We start from the raw sequence: 23,784 nt of genomic DNA on the forward strand, positions 1-23,784 counted from the left end.
TTTTTACCAAGCAGCAAACAAATGACTGAAATTAAAAACAAAAATTGATGATGACTACAATTTTCTTTAATTATTTTAACTGGAAATCAGTGAACTATCTTGATCTTTACACAACAGTTCCAAAGGAGATATATTTAGCAGTTACTAGAATGGGTAAGTACATTTATTTTACCTCTTCTTGTACAGTGCATAGTGCACAGCATTTACTGTAATAATTTTTGATCTGCTGATATTTTTATGTTAAATTGTTCTTGACTCAAGCCAACGTACCTCTAACACTATAAATACATTCTACAAAAACAATCACTTTCCTACCTTCTTGCCACTTCCAAATGGTAATGGTATGTTCGGGATCCAGCCCTATGGAGAGCAGCAGTTTGCCAGTGGCACTGAAACTGACTGAGCAAACGCCCTTTGAATGGTAGCACCGCAGTACCGACAGCGTCTGTTTGTTCATTGCATCCCACACATGAATAGAAGGAGCTGTAGCTACACAAATATAAAACATGCAATTAGTATATGTTTTGAAAATGTCTAATGATTTGCTTACTGAAGCAGTTAATATTTTTTAATAAGACAAAATTATTCTGGTCAGACAGAAAAAAAAAAGAAAGAAAAGAAAGGAGATTTTGGCCTCCCTTTGGAAACTAATTTACAGCAAACAGGATCATTAAGTAAGACTAAGAAGTTGGCCTCATTACACTACTGGAGATGAAAACTTTGCTTAATATGTTACTGGACTTCTGAAGCACAGCAGAAGCTCTGAAAGCAAGCTGTCTTCTCCTGTTTTTCTCCTAATAAAACTTACGTCAGCATGCTAACTCAAAAACCTTCATAAATATTGAGTAGATAATCAAGAGTGTAATTTCTACATGGGGCTTTTGGACAACTGATAGCTACAAAGAAATTAGTTTACAGTGCAAGGCCAAAATCTCCTTTTCTGCAAAATGGCCATCTGTCTGAAATGCATGCTCTCTTAGGAGAACATCGGCTGAATAATCAGCTTGCTTACTGATGTAGAAGAACTAGGGTATTTACTTTAGTTTGCATTGTTTAAACTGCAAGCTCTTTGCAGTAAGAACCATCTTTCCATGCTACTAACATATGTGATTATTTCTATTATGATGACATCTAGGTTTTTTCCAAATGCAATGCCTTCTCCAAAGATCTTGCAATCCATATATAGTTTGCAATCTCCGAATAGAATCTAGGGCATTTCCAGGACAGTAAGATTCTCTCTCAAACTTATTCACTTCTGATCTCCAGTAAATCTGACTGCAGAGTCTGGAGGCTACCGGTTATTGTTGTAGACCCAGATTCACATAAACTAAATTCTATTTCAGCTCCATGCTATGTGTTTCTAATCAGCTAAATCTAGTCCCTCAAAGGCACGCATATGATGGGAAACAGTAGGCACAGGGACCTAGGTAAAATTTTAGCCCCATGAAACTAAGTTTTTGAGCACAATTCCACAGCTGTTCCAAAACAGTCTTTAGAACAACCTTCTTAATTTCTTCTGTTTCCCATTGGAATTTCCTCCCATGGCTCCAACATGCCATTATCATCACCTTTTGAGAGGTACTGCAGCATAGTATAGACACGCCATTAAAACAGAAAGGGCAGGGGTTGGCAACAACTGGCACGTCTCAAAATTTTCAGCAAACTCCTTGTTGTCCTTATGGAAAGTTGAGGGAAAGGAAAGCTTTATTATGGCTCTGAACTGTTTTTTCCTCTTCAGCACTCCTCTTGGTAAAACTCTGTATTGCCCTTGACCTGTGCACCTCGCCTATAACTTGGACAAAATTTTTCTTTTGGGTGGCAGATAGAAACCTTCACCTAGATTTCATGAATAAGAACTGACAAAATCTTTCAGAGCAAGATTTGCAGGACAGAGAACATGGACTCTTGAGTCCTCCTACTTGACGGTGTTCTGGAAGTCTCTGTCCTGACCCTGCATCCTGCTTGTGGAGTACTGCAGCTGCTCAACATCTGCTCTCACAAGAGAGATTCTGTAAGGTGACATCTCCTTCTGGGAGAAGTTACATAAAGCTACCATGGGCTGGCAGGATAAAAAAAAATCTTCAGTAAGACAAAGCAAATCTATACCAAGTCATTATGAAACTTAATTTGCCATTCCAGCCTATTACGGACATTACTGCTTCAAGCAGCCCTGCATCACTGTAGACAACAGAAAACTGGAACTAGAAAAGCAAAAGTTGTCGGTAAGAAAGGTGCCAAATAGCCATCGATAAATTTTAAGTGAAACTATGCAACTTTCTAATGAAGGCAGGCAGTAGCTTGGATTCCACACTAATGGTTCCACAAAGAAGAAAAAAATAAGAGTGCTGGTTTCAGGCAGTGACAACAGAATTTAGTAATATACACAAGCTCAAACTAAAGTTGCAGTAGGAAGAAGGCAAGTGAGAGAGGGAAAGTCTCCAGGCATTATATGCAGATGTTCTTTCATATAAACAACCGTATCATGACTGCTTCTTTTATACAGTTTAAAAGTGTGGGAAAAGGTACTTATGTTCTTCCTCCCATCCTTAGAGCAAGCACAATTTGGCATATTTAAAAGAAGTCAACACATATTAAAAATGCCATTGTACATTTGTTCTTCACAGAACAAGCTTTAGAGCCACATGAAGATTATTATACTTTCTAGGTACACATGAACACACATTTATGCATCTCTGAAGATGTGTCACAAGACAATTACGGCTGCTCAACAATGAACTCACTCACACATGATGGTGATGAATTTTTATGATTACAGTTGAAAAAACAACATATTAATAAAAAAATAGGTCAGTCAAGACTGTCAAACTGTCAAAGACCCAAAATGATACAGAAAAAATTAAACTGACATCATAACAAGCATTTTGGATCAGTGGTAATAACTGCATGACAATTATACATAAATGTGAAAGGTGATTGTTTTTTTTTCACTCAGTCACCTAGGCCTCCTCAACAGAATTTACTTTAGAAATGCATATTTAAAATTCTACTCAATTGAGTGTCTAAAACAAATACTAATTGTCAGCCCCAACATGTCTATAAAACCTGCAAGCATACATAGGAATGCTACAGTAGCAGTATGTATTAGAACTCACTAATCACTGGGCAGCAAGAAGGGAATATGTTACAACAAAAGTAGTGTTTAAGAGTGCTCTAACATTTTAATTTTTTCTATATTTACACTTTGCTGAGCTGTTGTGGTTTATATTCAGTGCTGACAGTAATATGACTGATACAGGGTTTTAATAAACTAAAAATTAATTCACGTCACTTACTGCTCTATAAAGCTGTAGACAGCTACTAGATAGGCTAACTACACCTGAAGATGTTAAAATTTTATTTCCCTTACCTGACATATCTGCTGAGTCTCCTGTAATGGAAAAGCAGCAGAAAAATAATTAGACCAGAAACACGATAAGTGCTAAAGAAAAATATATGCCACATTTAGTGCAATTTCTTAACACACACCTTGATGTCATCTCTTTGCATTGCAGCAGCACCAATACTGCTTTTAGTGTTAAAGATGAACAATTACTGATAAAAGGCAGTCACATCAGAAATAAAAATTCCTAGAATTAATATATTTTGTTTTCCATTTTGAGTTACAACACAAAAATCTAGTTTTGGTGTATGTTAGGTCTCTCTCTGCCAAACTAAATAAAAAACATATTTTACATGTTACTGATATTTTAACAAATTAAATGGAAAAAAAATGCCGATTGCTATTCTGCTGAGAAGTAATGTTTGAGTCTGATCTTGACAAGTGGCAAATACACCCAATGTTCTTCCATAGGAGCATTAAGAAATCAGGATTATAAAGGTGCAGGTACTGGGAAATATTCCTGAGACTCTGCATAACAGCATTACAGTTTAAAAATACTTGAAAATAATGTTTCTGTAAATCTTTTGACAATTTAAATCATGATGGCGAAGCTGTGTTTGTGCCAGTCATATAAGTAGGAAAAGTAGCAGCAGTTAAGTATGTTCTTTATGGAGTATGTACTCCTTAACATCTGTTCAGAATCTAAAAATAAGCGTTGTTTAAAGATATTTTGCTTCCAGCTCATTTTTCAGATTTAATTCTCTCCTTAAAAATAGCATGTTTTGTAGTTTAATTTTTAAGTGTCATCTGCTCCTGATTTGTATGCCTTGATCCACATTACAAAACAGTTAAAATTGTGCTACTGCTAGTTGATGTAAAAATGATTATGAAATAAAAAAGCATTAAGGGTTCTGTGTGTCTTCTTGGGTAAGACAAACGCTGAACAAAATCCATGCAAAGAACAAATTTTCACATTATGCCTACATTCTTCCCATATATTCTATCATATGGAAAGGCAAATAGGGCCAGATTAAGAAATATGTTGAAAAAGTAAATTCCTAAAGACAATAAAAGGTCTGTAATTCCTGCGAATGTTCTTTGCAATCAAACCATAGGTAAAAATCTGCTGATATTTTTTTCCATTTAAATAATTTCCATCCATGATTGCTTTAAACTGATGTGAGGCAAGAAACTCACCAAGAAATGAAGCTATTTTAGCTAAGCCATTACTACTATCAATGAGTCAATTTTAATGAGACATGCACCTAAAAATCCAAAAGACAGAGGTAATAAACTCTGACAAACTGACCATATTTAGATGAAATATCTAAAACAAATCTACAGAAAAAAAAAAAAAAAGCTATTCTGGGCAAAATAAGCTAAGGGTTTTTTTGTATTCTATGCACTACGGAAAACAATGTGGTTTTGAATCTGCTGAGAAACAACTGAAGGTATGAAAACTGCAATTGGGTTGTAGGACTAGAAAAATTACACTATTCTGCAAAACAGAAACAGCAGAATTAGTTCAGCTATGCAGGTGCACAGTGCTTTTTTTTGTTTTTTGTTTTTTTTTTTTAACCTGGTTAGTTCATAGATCAATTTTAATGTTACTATGAAACATACAGATTTTCCCCGTAAATCTGAATTTATCTGTAGGGAAACACCATTCATGTTTTGGTTCTGCCTAGAATATTACAACTACATATTATCAAAACACCAAGTAGGTATTATAAATCTGCCTGATGAGATAAAACCTGCATAAAGTGACATCTATTTTAAGAATTCTGGGTTTAGTCCATACAGAAATGAAGGACAGCTCAATTAAGCTTCTTTGGAAGAGCTATGACTCTTTGGAAGGCCTAACACAAGCTGATAGTTAAATAAAACCAGACTAACTTCATGGGGCTTAAAATTTCCAAAAAAATATTTTTATAATACTCCAAAGAAAAGATAAGCTTAATCTTCTTTCATGCCTCAATGTTTTTTGTTCAACTTTATTAAATTACACTCAAAGAAACATAAAGAGGACAGGTAACTGAGTAACACTCATACAAACGGAGATAGCATAATCAACTGTTTTTGTGATTTATCATGAACTCACAAGGCCCTAATTGCATGCTCTTACGTTAGTTTCTTCTTACAAAAATACAAACATACCTACTTGCCCAGTTGCCACTATGTTGGTAAACTTAGGGTGCTGATTTACAGTGAGGCACAAAATATCATCATTGTGTTCCTGGTAAAAAGACTGAGAGCCTAAAAAAAAAAAAAAAAAAGTCCAACTTTTAATTAAAATTTTTATACACACATAGACATGGTTAATGTTTGAAAATTCTATAATATTTGTTATGGTGATGTTGCAGTTTGGAGCCTAAAACCAGGAAACAGAAACTCCTCATTTTTTATCTCGATTTTAACACATGGCACTCAATAACTCTGAACTATTCCCTCAAGTTTTCTACATCATATTGCTTAAATATCACAGAAACAAATGACATTGTGTTACACTTTAAAAGGTCTAAGTTATCTAAACTAAATTGTTTAGTGGAAATGAATGTATGTGATATGGAGGACTGAAAAGTAAACCAAATAAAAAGTAATTAACTTATTCTTAGAAAAAACATTAAACAACTATGACGACCCCATTGTTCAGCTGTTTCAGTTTCTGTGATCATTTTAAAAAGCAAATTTCAGAAAGCTAATACCAAACTAGTCAAATCTTTACTTCTTTCAAAATTCAGTCACCAGAAACATTTCAATATATTTAGTTTGCTTATGCAGCTATTATGAATCATCTCTACATACTGAATTTTCAGCAACAAATAATAATTTTCCCACATACTTATATAAGACTTAAAGCATACCAGTTACTTCATAAACTGTAACTCCACGTGTGTGAAGAAACATTTTTCCTCAAGAGGGTTTTCTCCTACCTGTTGCCACATTATACAAGATCCCAATAGATGCAGTATGATATATTACATCAGCACCATCGTTCAAATAGTGCACATTGTTTCTGCAGTCCTTGCCTCGGTACCCAAATACCAGCTCCAAAATTAGGTCCTAAAAAAGATATTTACATCTATTAGATGCTCAAAACCTTAAAGCAATTATGAACTTTACAATCTTTTCAGGATTTTATTTTTCAAATATGTCCTTATGCAGTAAAGGAAAAGGAGTTTAACGATGTCTGAAACCAACAGAAACTGAGATGCTGCCTTCCCTGTCAGCTTACATTGGTGCTCATTCTTGCCGTACACAGTCACGTCATCCTATCGTCTCTGTTTGGTGGATGCTGTAGAATATTTATGCGTGTATACACACGCACATATAGATATACCCCGAAAGAGATACTCATACACATGCATATAAATAAATAAATCACAGTGAGCCAAGAAGAACACAGCTCTTTTGATGCAGGAGATATTAAGAAACAAAGAATGACAAACACTGGTCCACAATTTAATTCCAGCTGGCAATTAAGAAAGCTGAATTACAGCCTAAAACTTCTAGAACACTGATGGCAAAAGGCTGTTTATTATGCTACACCAAACATTTTGTTTTATATCATAGAAAATATTTCAGCTGACATGAAGAACTGCATTTTTCAAGGTTAGATGAAATTTCTACTTCAGAGTAATCAAAAGTGAGTATATTTACTTGCTTTGACCATGTAATGAAAAAAACCCAAGCGCCCAAGCTAAAGGCATCATTAATAGATTTTGAAAAATTATTTTACTTTTAAAACTGTTAACAATGATGAATTTTAAACAAAGTTTAAAAATAAATTTTAAAAAATTTTGCCATAAAAGACGCTTAGTTTTATTAGTGATAATACACCCATTAACAATCCAGTTATCTAAAGAAGACATACTGCTTTCTACACACTGCATTTAAAAGCTTTTATTGTTACTAAGAATTAAGTTCTGCTCCATTTCATTCGCAGGAAAAAGTAATATCAGGCTTTTTTGGATTTACAAAAAAAAAATTCTCTCCCCACTTTTTTTGCTGTCTAATTACTCACTATTCAATATGTCTATCTTTGATACATTTAAAATGAAACAATCATTTAGTGTGTCCACATATGTCTCAATTTCTGGCAAAAAAAAAAAGCCCTAAAAGGAGAGGAAGAGCAGATCAGTGTTTTTCTTACCTCTATAGGTCTCTTTTTTTTCCCAACATTATTTGTCTGAAGTTTCTCAGGCTGTGGCAATGCCCTACTAACTGGTGGTCTGAAATAAAGAACTGTGAATAAGAGAAGGCTGTCCGTCACCCATTCCATACTAACACAGTACCTTCCAACTTGCTACTGCATATGGAAAACTTATAGCCCTATCCTGCTTAACTGCTGTTTGTACTCATCTTTAAAAGAAATACCTCTGTCAAAGAAAAAAAAAAAAAAAAACAAACAACAAAACACCTTTGTCTAATGTGCTAGGTTTTCCGACAATTCTTCAACAATCCATGAGGTTAATGCAAAAGCTTGTTTTATAACGAATGACCACTGATATAATATTCTTAGCTTTTTCATGCTATATTGTTAAGGTACTTCCATCTTCTCTGTAGCAATTTTTATTCGATAAACTGTAAAGGCTTACCTGATTAATCTAAATAGTTGAGATAATTATTCCTGTTCCCACATGCCTTCAGTAGGCCCTAACTTTTCTTATTTTTGTAATAGTTTGTAAAGAACCACAGGCACACCTGCCTATTCACTCTTACATCAACAGAAACAAGTTATTGATCAATGCTTAGTTGGAAGTAAACCATCACCATGCAAATTCATTAATATTAGCTGTAACTTATGTTCCACTGTTCTGAATAGTCCAGATTTAATTAAGAAATCTCAACTAGGTATGTTTGATAAATATCTGTAACCCATCTTTCAGATTATGTTCAACTGTTCATATACAAAGAAACATACGAACAAATAAATTCTATTTATCAAAATTATGCAATTATTTCTAGTAATTTGCCAGAGCATTGGTTATTGATTCTATATACACGGCATATGTGGCCATGAAAAGAAACCCATAAGTTTGACCCTGAAGAGGTAAAATTCATTTAAAAATAAATTCTATATATAGATGCAATGAAATCCAGATGATTTAATCCAGTAGGCAGTGTGACAAACTAATATCACACATAAAGTAAAAGGTCAGCTCTCTTTCATATTCTCTTTTTAGTATGAAGTACTTTTAATTCCATCTCTGCTCTTGAATGATAACTTTGATGCAAAATAATCATTGTGTCTTTTCTAAGAGCAATAGACTACGATTTGTTTGTACACTAAATATTTTGAACTCCATTCAAAAAGTTTTTTTTTCAGTTATTCAAATAAAATACCATATTCTGAGTTTTATTCCTCCATTTCCCTTCCTAATTTTAGTACAATTTACAGATTGATGTCATATCACCAATCAAAAGATTTGCACATATCATATTGCAAATTATACTGCAACTATAAAATGTGTTCTGAGATACTTCAGTTATTTCCTCTACGCTTAGAAGCCTGTAAAATACCTACGGAAAAAAAAATCACAAAAGAAAAACAGATGATGAAAAATTTCTGTCTGGTAAAGACGTCTGTCAGATACCTGGATCACCCAAATATGATCAAGTTTATTAAAACTGGCTATTGCGTTAGATAGGGCCAGAGGGAAGTACTTGAAATATTTAATTCAGCATCATAAATCTAGATTTTATGAAATGTAAAATCTTTACAATAGAAAATCCAAATCCAGATCTAAAAAGAAATATTGTTACTTTACATTGGATAGTTAACACAATGAGTCTTTTCACAGGGAGGGAATATGGGCTGTATTAAACAAATTCTTCTCAGAGCAAAGTATGAAATAATAATTTAAAGTTAAAAAGAAAATTCAAGGCATGAAGGAAAATAACTAAGGCTCATATTTCATATTCATTCATAAATAAGTGCAAATTAAAAGAGAACACTAATTGAAGCATGGAGAAAGACTTTTCACATTTTTACTTTTTTCTTTCACACTTTTTTTTCCCCACACTTTTTTTCTTTTCACAAAGAATGGTAGTCTAACACTTGTTTTTTGCTACTCCAAAACTCTTACTCTTGGAAAACAGACTTCTAATGAATTGGCAGTAAAGGCAAAATCTGGGGACTTCTACCATATATAGCAATGCAGGTCAGAAAAGGAGTCCAATGTGGACATGAACTAAACGTCTCCTCACTCAGAGACAAATACTAAAAGACAGCAGCATTTAAATACACTCTTTCAGTCCTGCTTGAATTATGTCCAGTAGGAATGCACCCCCAGACTTCATTCTCAAAGGTCCTCAGTTACAGATTTTCTTTTCCTCTCTGAGGTCTCCAGTTAGAAGGAGTTCACATACACCTTGGGACAGAAAAGCAAGGCATCTGAATTTTTTTTTCAGTTATAGCCTGGACCTAGCTCACAGCCATAGCATCCTGTCCCTTAGCCTGTGAAGGTGAAAAAGTATTCTCCAAACTTTTGGAAAAGAGGAAAAGCAAACCAAGCATGGTCTGGGCTGCCCTCATTATCTACACAAGCCTGCTGGCCAGTACAGGAAGCAGATAATACATCCAATCTCTGTCAGCAATCCCAACATCCAATTTCATGACCACTCTTGAATCACTACTGTCTCTCAACCAGCTCTTTCCAGGTCTTGATGTGAAATTCCTAGCCTCCCCAGCTATTTTGCAGGTCCTTTCTTCTCTTCTGTCCTATCACCATTGACTCCTAGCACCCTCTTATCTAGCTGTCATATTACAACGATAGTATCGCTAAGTATGATTAAAATTCTCACTTTTTAATTAAAAAAATAAACTACACTTTTGTTTAGAAGTTTCTAAATTATCAACAGAAAACACTTCCAATAGCTCACAAAGTTTATCACATTAAGTATATATGGAGAGAGGTCACCTCAAGTTCTGGAGAGGAAAAAATCTTTCATCGTATTTGTTCCCCACCTTCACAGTAGATAAGCAATTTCAGTTACAAATACAGTGATAAAGAGGTAACAAGTATTTCCCAGTGCCACAGAAGCCCTCTTATCACTGTGTGCTACTTGAATCAAATTCAATCAAGTAAAACTACTGAAATGCATGAACAAAAATTGAAAGGCACAGATTCAGTATGAAGAATGGGCTTTCTGGAAGCACTTCAATGACACAGAGAGTAAAAACCTGCCCTTATTCGTTCAAGTAAATGAAGAGACAGAGAAAGAGAGAAATTAATACAGCCCAGGTCCAATTAAAATTTGCTGGGGGAGGAGAGGGCGAATCCAACAGCTTCTTCAAACATCTGAGGCAAATTTGCATTGAGATTCCCCCTTCTCTCGTAAAGAACAACTTTTTTTCCCCCAATATCTTTTTTGAAATGGTCACACTGACCTCCCAAAATATTACCAAATAAAGCTTTGTTTGGGTTTTGGAGTGGTTTTTTTTGGGGGGTTGGTTTGTTTGTTTGTTTGTTTTGCATATAAGTACTGCTTAAAACTGAACAAATCCTAGTGCTTGCAATCTCTGAAGTTAAATGGCAAAATAATAACCAGTTCTCTGCCTGTGCAGTCAAAAGTCTTTGAAGAATGAACAGGGTTAACAAGTTAAATGAATTGCACTTACCCATGATTATATATATGCTGTTATTTTATGGCTAAGAATTATAGTTATTGAAATATATCTAATACCTGATTGTGTAACAGGTTAATCATATTAAGAGTTGCCAACCAATTTTTTTCCTACCTACAGTTTATTACTTTGAATTATAATTAAAGTTACTAAATCCCTTTGATACCTCCATAATTGCTGCTCATTTATTAGGTAACTAGGAGCACACTTACAAATGCAAGAAGTCACTTAAAAAACACTTATACAAAAGTGGTTCCTTAAAAACCACTTACATAATGTTGACTTCAAATTCTTTTTTAAATTAAGCAAACACAACATGTACCTTTCTCTTTTTAAACATGGAAACCAAGAACACTGAAGTGATGAAAATTGAAAGACTGTATACCAGTGATTCTGTTGGTCCCAACCATTAGTTTCCCCAAGAATCATAGAGGGGAAAAAAAGAGAAACCCATAACAAATAGTATCAATGTTCACTAGTTCTCCACTGTCATGTTACCTCTTCTCTCATTCCATGCAGCAGCTATAAAATCAAACAGCAAGTACAGTAAGGAGTATTGCAGAAATGTGACTGGCATGCTGTTTGTTGTGCGTGCTCCTTCTACTGGCATGTTGTAGAACACAAAAAGGCTTCTGGAGAAAAAGAAATCCAGCTGTCAATGACATATTAGGGACTAAAAAGAAAATCACAATACCACCTCACTCAGCTGTGAAGCATCAACACCCAAGATATCATTGCCAGCCTACACACACACCAGCAGAAAAAAATCCAAATCTTCTTGGAAGAAAGGAAAGTAGACAAAGATACATGCCTCTTACAGTTCCAGAGAGCCTTCCTAGCTGACAGAGAAGCATCATTTCTGATGCTTTTCAGACACCAAGAAAATCTTTAAATGTAGCTTCCTTTAGATTACATTGCAGTCAGCACATGGAACAAGAATGTCAGATTCTAGAGCTAGTAATCTTGCATAAATTTCTCTACTACTTTGAACAGCAGACTAAGCAGCATATCAGCAACTAATGCCACTCTTTAAAAAAAAAAAAAATCCATGAAAAGTAGCACAAGAGCAAATGAAGATTTCTGATCAAAGACAGGAGACTACTATGCATTACCATCAAAAAAACCCACTTGATCTGAAGCAAGAAGTTCAAACTGTAGGGAACTGAGTCCAATTCTCTTAGGACAATTCCTAACAATCTATCCATAAAAATGTTTTTATGCCCATCTCAATTTAGAGCTTCTAAGAAGAAAAAAGGCATTCCCAGAAATGCCATTATTTAGGAGGAACAGTGTACGTTTATCAGTTGTCAGAGGCTAGTGCTGTTTGACTGCTGGTACAAAGATACATAAAAATCAGAGACTGAGGGAGGACTGCATCGGTTGAGGGAGATTCAAGGAAATAAAAAGGATCCATCTAAAACAGCAGAGGAAATCCCTGTAATTACATATTTCAGGTGAAGGAAAGAAGAAGCAGGTTCAACAGGTTTTTCCCTGGGGAAAATCAAAAAAATAAAATAAAATACAAAAAAACCACAAATCACAGCCCCACCCAAACTAAGCTTAATAGCAGTAGGAAACTTGATGACCATAGGTCATCCAGACAGCTCTGGTGTAGAAGTGAGTGACAATGCTGGTGCTGAGCAGGCAGGCAGCATGCAAGGGCTATAGGCTCCATCACTGGAGGTCAGTCATGCTTTACAGATGGGGATAGGGGAAGATTGAGCGAAACTGCCTAAGCTACCTCCTGCTCACGCCAGCATGCTTCCAAATATGTTGTATTTTTAATTTCAGATTTGTCATGGACAATCCAGCAACACTCTTACTACTGTTGCTCTAGAAATTGATGAAACACAGCATAAAGAGCCCTTCTTCGACTCATCACCCTCACATTTGACACAGAGCACTCAAGATCATTTCTTTCCTTTCCACCCCTTCTCCCCCCTCCTTATTTCATTTATCTACCTGAAAGACAGAGGGAAAAGTGAGTCAGAGAAGCAAAAGCAGAAAAATTAAATAGAGCAGGAGAGCATATCTAAAGTTTCATGAAAGCAGTAAAAACTGCAAGGACATGGTGTTGGCACAGGTTTATGTTACTGGAACTCAACTGACTGGAAGTGAAGATTTCTCTGCTCCTTGGATCTAGAAGGTGGCATTTTTATAACATTTGCTGTCTGCTAATCCCTTGTGGTAGAATGGGAGAAGAGGTAAAACAATCTCACATTATACAACTGCTTCAAAAGACCGTCTATACTTAAAAGCTGTACAGATAAACAGATACAAATATAGGTTGATATACATCCTTAGCCAATCATTAGAGTACATTTACATTTGTACATTACCATACAAAAGAATAAAGTGAATGTACATTGGTCACTAAAACTTGACAATTTATACTCAGCTATATTATCTCACAGGTCACCTAAACAATTTATACAAGTACTCAACTATGAAAGACTAACTCTATATTGATTCAGAGCAGTGGAACTGGAATGCAAATTACAAGCACGTATGTATTTTTTTCCCAATTAAGTTTCAAGATGACAACTTGTGCATTTAAAAGCAGGAGCGTTGAAGGACACCAGAATACATTTTCCAAGTTCTTTTTTTAGAAGTGTGAAAGCTGAAGATATTTTTGATTTGCTATTTAATGTGCAGGAAAGTGACTAATGGCATATACAACACACAGTGGTCATACACCTGCATGCTCAAAACTGTGTGCAAAAGATGGGAAGGAGAGCATGAAGAACATTTTGGGGTGACTGCACATATGGAGGGGGTCAGTTTGAACACGTGGAAGGAGAGTTCCAGCCATCTATCACAGGGGAAGTAAATACCTTAATACTGGCACTTCATTTTCAACATGAAAATAGAATCCGTATATATATTTTTAATATTTCTTGTTATGAGACCATAAAAATGGAATACAAGCATTTTGAAGTAGCTTGTGAAACAAAGAAATCCCTTTTTCATCGTTTTAGATGTAGTTTCAATATTATTGCTACTGCTACCCATGTTGTCTTGTATGACGATGTTGTATTCCATCCCTATTTTTATTACTGAGTTTCTAAAGTTATTAACAGAACAAGGGATGGTCTTCTGCAGTTAATATAAACTGCCATCAATTCTTTGAGTTCCATGGTAACTTATGACAATGTCAATTACAATATTTATTTCTGTTTTAAAGATCCAAGTGTTATTTTGGGCATGATTTCATAGAGCAAATTATAGCTGTCGGTACAAAAGAAGTCGTCCCTTCCTGTGAGGGTCACCATAGCTGCACCTTGTACTTTGGGGGACTTGCAGAGAACTCAGCAGTTGATTTTGCACTAGCCTTCAGCCTGAAGCAACTTTCACTGCCCTCCTCAAAAGGTGCTGGCAAGCACGAACTAGAGAATTAATTTTAAAAATAAGGAAGAGTTCTTTCCATTCACTCTCGGTAAGATTTCCAAAGCCACTTGTAAAACTTTAGAGGTCTGATTTCCATTAGAAGATAATGAAACCTGGTAGTTTTTAAATACTGCTTCTTGACACTGAGTATTTTCATGTATCCTATGAGTACTAAGTGCCACTTTGTAAGCACTAATGTGGATATAGGTAATCTAATACTTAAATAATTTAGCAACATGTACACCTTGACATCTCAGGTGAGACTGTCCCATCAAATGTAAAACAATCCACCTTTGAGGTGGATAGCTGTCCACTAGGGACTGGAGAGAGTGCTAATCTCTGTATTTTAGTAAATATTATTGAAAAATATTATTTGTAAAACATAGGCAAGTTTAATCATCCATGTAGTCAATTTTATATTGGTAGACAAATAAATATCTAGCTTATTGTATGGAACAGAACTACAATGAATACATATAAATTTAAAATTTGTAATACAGCAATATTCTGAAGAGTGATAGGTGCATGGTATAGCACCCAACATGACAGATGGCTTTTTAAGGAAAATGGGAGATGACAGTAAAATATGGACTAGATAGCAAAATAAAAGCATTACCTGGAACCTCTTTTCAGCAGCAGGTGGGAAAGAGAAAAGAATTACTTATGCAAGTTTTGCTGAAAGCTAGGTGTCAGTGAATATTCATAGAAAGAATTATTATTGACTTTCTGGTTTGTTTACTTCTTTTTACAACAAATGGATTATTCACAACTTCACAGGTCATGTAAATCTATTACTTGTACAAAAAACTCCTGTTCACTTAAATGGGAATTATGAACATGTGTTGGCATGAGAATATAATTCTTAGGAATGATTCCTACTGTAAACAGAGAAAGAAATCAGACGCAGACCCAAAAACCTCTGAAGTATATCAAGTGTTTAAACAGTTGGCAAACACAACACCTGAATTACTCAAAGAACGGTTTTGCAGATTTAAGTTCCCAAAATGAGCTGATGGATAGAACAGTCAACTCACTAGTAAACACAGATGTTCAAGTTCACTCATAAAAATACATTCAGTTATACTAAAACACAATTATCTCAGCTAGTCAAAATGTGTGGGGTACTGAGCACTGCTGATATATAGTATTTTTTCATGCTTATTTAATTCAGCTTATGTTGACTGAAGATATTTGGGCATCTGTTTCACAAATTTGTTGCACCAGATGGGTTTCCTCAGTCACGTATGATGCATACTCCTATACTTTGACTAGCAAAACATCATTATTAACCATCAGAATATATGGGCATGTACGGATTATTTCCTTATATTTGTACAATGCATGGGCACTTTTCATTAGTCTGATTAGCAGGTACACTTTCTTTGTTTTGATTTGTTTTTCTTTTAAGAACTACCAAGCAATTCCACTGCAGCAAAGACACTAGTTATCAGTCTTTTTCACTTATAGGTGAAGCAAAAATAATTTCTCTCTCACCTGTTAGGGAAAACTTTCCAGAAAATTAAGAAAACGGTGTTACCAACTTACAGATGTATTTTTTTTTCCCCAATGAATCTGTTTTACTAAGTCTCTTCTATTTAGTTCCAACTTTATTCTGCAATGCAAGTCTGATGCACTATTTCTTCATACAGCAAGCAGCTAAAACTTTTCTCCCCATAAAACTCAGATGCATCTTGAACAGGTTTTACAGCCAATAATATGCAATTCTTCAAGGACTACAGAATTCAAATACCTTCAGATATTTTTCACAATAAGCACTATGCAGGGGAAATGAGAGTTCCTCCAAGAATGGAGAAGTTTTTTCTTACCATTTTCCTGAGTACACTGAACCAAACGTTCATATAGGCAGAGGAAAATTTTTAGCTTTCCTTTGGCAGTTCCAATTCTTTAATCTCCAATTCTACCTTTTCAATCTCATGATTTAAGTATGGAATAAGACCTTCCACATGGACCACATGTAACATATCTAATTATTAGCTGATAAATATTTACATATATGGAGATATGACAGGATGCCTAATTGGTACAAGGCAGATTTCATAAAAGGCTTTTGTGCTCTCTTCATCACTGAAATATGCAAGACTTCTTTGGAGCTGTATTCAACCTATCTAGCCATATGCCTATATTTCAGTTATCCTTTTGTTGAGGTCTTCAATAAATGCATACTGTTCACATAACTTCTTAGGTTCTGTTGATAAAGTCAGTCTACACAGATCATAACCCAAATATAAATTTTGCAACCCTCATCACTGGGCCATGCAATCGTTCCTCTAGACACTTCTTTCCTGGTCAAATCTGATCATATTAGTTGCAAAATGAATAGTTTTTTTTCCTTGCATTCAAAACCAGAGATGATTTGGTAAACCTTAATACTTTGGTAATTGGCTTTTTGATTTCCTCAAAGACATGAGTTGGCTCAGCTTTGGGAGGAAAAATTAATTACCTCAAGCTGGTACAGGGAGACCATTCCTTTCCATAATGTTGTTCTAGTCTATTGCTAGTGCTCCGAGACACTGTAATACAAGTAACTAACGATAATGAAATTCTTGCTTGTGAAGAATGAAATCTCCAGAAATTTCAGGGTTTTCAATCTTGAGGTTAATGCCCTGCACTAATATACATTCCAATGTGCAGAAACTGATTCACAGAAAAGTTAGAAAGAAAGCAGGGCTATTTGAAGCTAAAACTGTTAAAAAGTTACATTTAAATTTAAACTCTCCTGTAATCTAATTTATTCTGCAAACAGGGTGAACAGAGAGAGGGAAGAAGCTGCTAATAGAAAGTCCCGTGCTATAATTTTTCATTTTGATTTCTCGCTTCTCCCCTCTCCCAAATCACAGAAGTTGACAGAGTGAAAGGAGAGGATAAAGTTGATCTTCTACAAAAAGAACTTTGGAATTTGTGCTATTTACATTCATATCACAAGTCACTAGACTGGCAAGCAGAGAAATCTAATTGCATTCTGTCCATTTAACCAAAACATATGTAAGATGTTTGTATAAAATCTCTGAATTTCAGTGGCAATTACAAGGTGATAATTGTGAGGTTCAGATACAGAAAGCCTAATTTCAGTAGCTTCCTCCCTCTCTCACCCCCTCGGAAATATATTTTAGGTTTATTTATTGTCTGTATCAGGTAAAAGAAAAATTCTTCACTTCTGGATCAGTAAAGGACTAGTTTGTAAATAGTTTGTTAGTTCCGTTCCCATTATGAATACACAAGGATCTAAAACAGATTATGTATTTTTGCATATCATAGAATCATAGAATCGTCAAGGTTGGAAAAGACCCTTAAGATCATCGAGTCCAACCGTTAACCTAGCACTGCCAAGTCCATCTATACCATGTCCTCGAGCACCACATCTATCCGTTCTTTAAATACCTCCAGGGATGGAGACTCAACCACTTCCCTGGGCAGCCTGTTCCAATGCCTGACCACCCTTTCAATGAAGAAGTTTTTCCTAATATCCAACCTAAACCTCCCCTGGTGCAACTTGAGGCCATTTCCTCTTGTTCTATCACTTGTTACCAGGGAGAAGAGACCAACCCCCACCTCGCTACAGCCTCCTTTCAGGTAGTTGTAGAGAGCAATGAGGTCTCCCCTCAGCCTCCTCTTCTCCAGGCTAAACAACCCCAGCTCCCTCAGCTGCTCCTCATCAGACTTGTGCTCTAGACCCTTCACCAACTTTGTTGCCTTTCTCTGGACACGCTCCAGCACCTTGATGTCCTTCTTCTAGTGAGGGGCCCAAAACTGAACACAGTACTCGAAGTACTGTCTCACCAGTGCCGAGTACAGGGGCACCATCACCTCCCTGGTCCTCCTGGCCACGCTATTCCTGATACAGGCCAGGATGCCATTGGCCCTCTTGGCCACCTGAGCACACTGCTGGCTCATGTTCAGGCAGCTGTCAACCAACACCCCCAGGTCCTTTTCCGGCAGACAGCTCTCCAGCCACTGCTCCCCCAGCCTGTATGTCCTTACACACACAAAAACAATCCTCAAGACAAAAAAAAAAAAAAAAAATTCAGAAGTAACTTTGCCACAATGCCTGTTTTTGAATTGCATCTGGGAGTGGGTGCAGAGCATCTGAAGAATTTTCAAAAGATACAAAACACTGTGATCTTCCCATACAAGAGATCTCAGCACATGAACTGAGTAATGATATGTATTAAGAAAACAGGATAGTGATGACTATCACAGACGAACTCTTTCAGAGGTTTTAGTTGCTTGCAAATCTTTAGTATGGCCAATTTATGGTGAAAAATTAAACCAGAATTCCTGGTTGTTTAGTTTTGAGATCTCTTGTACAGCCATTCTTATCTAAGGTACATTAATGACAGCATCCTCCCTTTGACAGTGACAAATAGTGAACACTTCAGGGAGTATAAGAACAGAATAGGAATGGAGTGATATTCTCCAGATTCTTCCCAGCCTCCAGTGATTTGCAGGTCAGGGAGAAGCTGAGCCAGAAGTGTTTTCAAAAATTAACCATCCATGATGGATTTTTCTTCTGAGCAATTTACCTAGCACAAAAACATAGTAGGAAAGAACTTCCGGTAAAGGATAGAAACAGTTTTCCAACTTATTTTGTGCTGCTGAATATCCATAAAGCTATTACACAAGCACATTAGACACACAGTAGACCTCTTTTTCACATAAAAAGGTTATCTTTTAATATTATTAGTCAGAAATGAGAAATAATTCAAATTATAGACATAAGTGCTGCCTCACAGCCAATGGTATTTTGTGTTTTCAATAGAAGTTAAAATAAGCATTCCAGTGTCAATGATATATTACGGTAATTTTACTACTAGAGAACAGCACATCATTAGTAGAGGTGGCCTTAAACTACACTGCAAGCAGACCTTAAACCAGTTGAATCTGAATGAAATCTTGAGTTCTAGCATCCATAAGTTTTTCAAAAAATGTGCCTGAAATTTAAGGCTTCAACATATTTCTATTCAGCATATCAACTTTTACAGCACTGGCATCTCTTTTTTTCAAAAAAATACCTGTCCCACTAACTTCTAAAAGAAAGCTAAAAGTAACATTCAGACTTAACTCTAGCCAACTGTTTGCTGGCTTTTTCAAATCATTATATTATCTAATGAAGTAATGCTGATTTAAGACTTGGAAAGAAGTCTCTAAAGCAATCTTTTTTAATTTCAAATCTTCCAATAAAGTGAAAATCCCTGTATGGGAACCTACAAGAGCAAATAAAAACAATGGCTCTCAAATACACAATCAAAAGCAAGCTGAAATAGCTTTGAACCTGCAGTCTTGTAGGTCTTCCATTTACATTTTTCCTTACTGTCCCAGAACAAAGACTGAACACTACCACTGCCATGCTACCATTTCCCTTCATTCTCAGCATCAGTGGGCCATATTAGAATGACTTACTGCCAGCTGTATTTTTTTCATAGCTTGCATCTTCTGGTCATGTGTGCTCTCTAGTACCAGAGCGCACTAATCCAGTTGCTTTTTAATTATGGGAACTATGCACTAAAACTGCAAATGGTTATACCTGAGAAAGTTGGGGCTTGGTGTGCGGCAAACTATTTCTTTCATTTATCTCTAAATCCTTCTTCACAACACGTAGTGTTGTCTTCTTCAACTGTCTTGAGCAGTAGATAATTGACCTAAACATTTAAGGCTTCAAAAATATTTACCTCATTATTTTCTTTCAAATACTGAATTGCTTAGATAAGATTCTTACCAAAAAAAAAAAAAAAAAAAAAAAAAGTCCCAGAAAAAGTTGGGAAAATCATGTTTGTCCTGCAGGAAAAAATAAAGGCAGGGGTGCCTAGAAGTATGAATTTATGCAACTCACGCCTCAAGTTAATGTGTGAGCCATAAAAATGACTGAGACACAGAAATGTCCACTGCTCCTAGTAAAACTGTGTTGTTGTGAAGCGGAAAACTATTTTTTTTTTTTTAACTTCTGCTATTGCAAGGAGAAAAAGTAATTTATGAGCAAAACCAGAAAATTGAGAACAGTGCACTACCTATGTTGGAGAGCAAAAATAATCCTTTGTTCAGACTCATGTTCTGGGAATTGCATGTACATTTTCAATTAAGGGTCACTGGAAGAAAATGATTATGCTACACCAAAAGCAGAATGCCATGTTCCATACTTCACAGAGAAGTCACCTACCCACCAGACTGCAGTGTTTTGCAGCCTCTTTTGCTTATTCTTCCTTTCTGACCCTAGGGATTCTTTCATTCTTTTCTGCAGAGCTTTAGCAAAAAGGAGTGACATTGTTTTGACCCACCTGGTGATGTGTATTTGAATTTTTGATGGACTAAATGGCCTAAAACTCTGATTTCCTACATCATCCTACTACCTACAGCATAAAAGGTGAGATCAACTTAATCTTTCTAATAATACTAGAATCAAAATAATTCTAGTGAATCAATTTTTGGTACCCTGTTGAGTAATTTCTGACTCCATATCCAGGCCACTGTCTCAGATGACAACTCCTGGCCTCGCAGATGTGCTTTTGTGAGAAGCAGAAAACAGATGAGATTTCAGGTATGCTTCTTCCTTTACTGTTCTCCTATTGTTTATCTCATTTAGTACCCTGGATACTAAAAAATCATATTCCTTCTATAGAGAGGGAACTTCACTACTCAGCTAGGGTTTATGAATTCCGCTTCAGCTGTCAGGTACAACAATCTTAAGTAGTAATGACATTTTTGGTATGGTCTTTAAAGTCTTTATATATAGCCTTAGAGTTCAATTATTTGGTAGTATTAGTCTCCATCTTCTCCCACATAGAATTAAACTCTTCCTACAATCAATAGTAAAAGAGGTTCAAATACTTTCTAATAAGGAATCTCCTTTATACACAGAGTCAAAATTACTTGAAAGACATTCTCAGAAGCACATTCTACATTGGTGGGTACCTCTGATCCTGAGAATACACGGATTCCAATAAAGTGTTACTACAAGAAACACATCTCTTCTAATGTTTGGCAGTCAATATAACAAGCCTATGCATAACATGGAACGCCACAGATGTACCACCCACACTCTGAGCACTACACCCAAATACCCAGTATATGAACAAACACAGAAGAACCGTCTGTGTAAGTTATACATGCTCTGTATAACTTATACAGAAACACTGACTTTACAGATACACATTTTTTTAAAAGCCTAAAACCATAATTAATTTGCTAAAGGTTGTTAGTGGTATGATCGAAAATTTAGATGAAGACAGTGGTTTTCTTGACTATGTCAAGTTGTCTGCAGAAGGATACACAGAGATTAACAATTTTATCATCTGTCACCACAGGGATGCGATTTCATTGTGGAAACAGGGTCCAGGTAGGTATGAGAAGGCTGCTTCTTTCTTAACCAGTGTAGGCCCAAGTGTCCTGGCAACTCAGTCTACAAGTCTGAAGCATGGCCTACAGCCTAAGAATTTGTTGTGCTACAAATGTAAGAGCATGTTTTTGAGTATGCATATATTCTAAATAGAGTATGTGCAAAACCTCATTACCTAATGTAGGCACCTAAGCTAGCGACTCTGCATATCATATTAATGCTATATGGAACTAGCGGCTCAGATCCTTAAGTAGTATAGGTGTGCTGGTAAAACGCTGCAGCCAAGTCAATACTGCTCCTCTCATCCCTGAAGCTTTATTAGCTCCCACACAGTGGTGCAGACGTGGTGATACTGGTTGTATAGCCACTTCAGGTATCTCTGCAACATGTTCCCTGCACTTTTTATTCCATGTTGGACCTCTGCACCAACACTGATATAGTCTTACAGAAGTCCACAAGCAGTGAGGTGAGCTCTCTGACTATAACTACTTAAGTCAAGCTGTTCCTTAGCCACTCCAAAGCACTGAGGAAAAGAGGATGAGATTTGATCACCTCCTCCCAAATACTCTATTTAGCACCTGCTGAGGTCTATTCAGACTGAGAACTGGGCTTATTCTTTGCCTGTTATCCCTTTTCTACCCATTAACAAGGTCCTATTTAATAGTAAAGAGTTAAAGCCTTCACTTCTATTTCAAAGTATAACTACTTTCTCAAGCAGCTTAAGTTACTAAAATGCGTTTGATCTTGGACTTTGTGTAGATGAACTTACCTCACTACCCCCTGCCTTCATAGGAAGCAAAAGGAAAGAGAAATAAAAATAAAATAAAAATTAGTATCTATGAAAGTAGACTTGCTAAAACATTTACCAGTCTTACACAATATTAACTTCAGCAAAACAGAAGTTAAAATGCACACATTCTGTTTTTATTCTTCACAAAAACTTTTCTTTGAAGTTTTCGGGCCCCAACTTTTAAACAATGCAGACAATGGAATCCTTTCATGAACCTTCATGCATTTTGAATCAGAACGTAGTTACAGAATTAATTTTATTTAATATTTTATTTGAAACTGAAAAACACAACTCATTCAGCTTCCAGAAACAATTATTGAAAGAAATACAAGAGGTTTAGAATTTCATTAAAAAAAACCCTTTAATCACAGCTTTCATTAACAAGACCAAATATAAATCCAAGATGTTGATACCATGCACATTATTTCTTTTTCATTTCCACATCAAATACATCTAATTAATAAACAGAAAGACCATTTTTCATTTTAAATGCAAGACTGGGAGCCACAGCTTTGTATGCAGGCATCCATTCTCTCCTTCAGCAACACAACTTGAAAACAAAAGACACCAAAACTACCACAAATGTCAGGTTGCATTTCTCAACAAGGACATCACAGATCTATCAGCTTCACTGCAGATAGAGGCGTGTGCAATCTGCTATTTCTGTATATCATTACTCCTAATTATACCGTGTTGTGTTTTCCTCACTTCCCTGTCTTTAATACTAGCGTTCCTCAATCGCCAGTGTCTCATGTTAGGAATCCTTTCCTTCTCCCTCACATACACTGTCCATGTCAATTTTGCTAACAAGCAACAACTTTCAGGGTCCTGTGCTCAGTTGCAGATTCTACAGCAGATTATGTTCTAGTGGTTATAAATTCTTTTTCTTATTTCACATCTAATTTACCTGCTGGTCTTACTCTACTCTGCTCCCCACCCCCTTCTCTTCTAAAGCATACGATAGTGAACCAAGCAATACAACTAACACTGCAAAGGAATCAACTTTGTTTTCCAAGACTCACTAATAGAAACTGCAGAACCACTGTGGACAGAATTTTTCAAAGAAAGGTGGAAGTTATCTGGAGACAGAAACAATGCAAGGAGAAATTACAGCTAAATTAGTCAGATTAGTTTGCTGGCAAAAACAAAGAATCGAGAGCCGTCTTTCAATAAAACAATTGTACAGATTCACGCCTATAATGCCATCACTAGATACCACTCGGTACTTAAGTTTCAAAAAGAACATATTATCAAACACCAGCAAATAACTCAATTATCTCAAGAAACTC

The 23,784-nt window shown here is 35.9% G+C and overlaps 1 protein-coding gene across 6 annotated transcripts in view; it reads right to left on the minus strand.

Moving 5' to 3' along the window:
- Nucleotides 1–23,784, minus strand: part of EML5 (EMAP like 5) — a 117,531-nt gene that overhangs the window by 16,756 nt on the left and 76,991 nt on the right. For 4 of the 6 annotated variants that reach the window (XM_087747470.1, XM_087747469.1, XM_087747473.1 and 1 more), the window contains 5 exons: nt 7,494–7,572; nt 6,274–6,403; nt 5,498–5,596; nt 3,368–3,388; nt 316–489 (listed from right to left, as the gene is read on the minus strand). In XM_087747470.1, coding sequence (XP_087603596.1) covers nt 316–489; nt 3,368–3,388; nt 5,498–5,596; nt 6,274–6,403; nt 7,494–7,572 — 503 coding nt within the window. Of the gene's footprint in view, nt 1–315; nt 490–3,367; nt 3,389–5,497; nt 5,597–6,273; nt 6,404–7,493; nt 7,573–14,973; nt 14,983–22,474; nt 22,490–23,784 lie in introns of all 6 variants that reach the window. The other 2 variants (XM_087747474.1, XM_087747471.1) reach the window with 2 other exon arrangements.

This window comes from Nipponia nippon, unplaced genomic scaffold, assembly GCF_047370975.1.
Source record: "Nipponia nippon isolate SJK-2023a ecotype South Korea unplaced genomic scaffold, ASM4737097v1 scaffold_11, whole genome shotgun sequence".
NCBI classification, from domain to species: Eukaryota; Metazoa; Chordata; class Aves; order Pelecaniformes; family Threskiornithidae; genus Nipponia; species Nipponia nippon.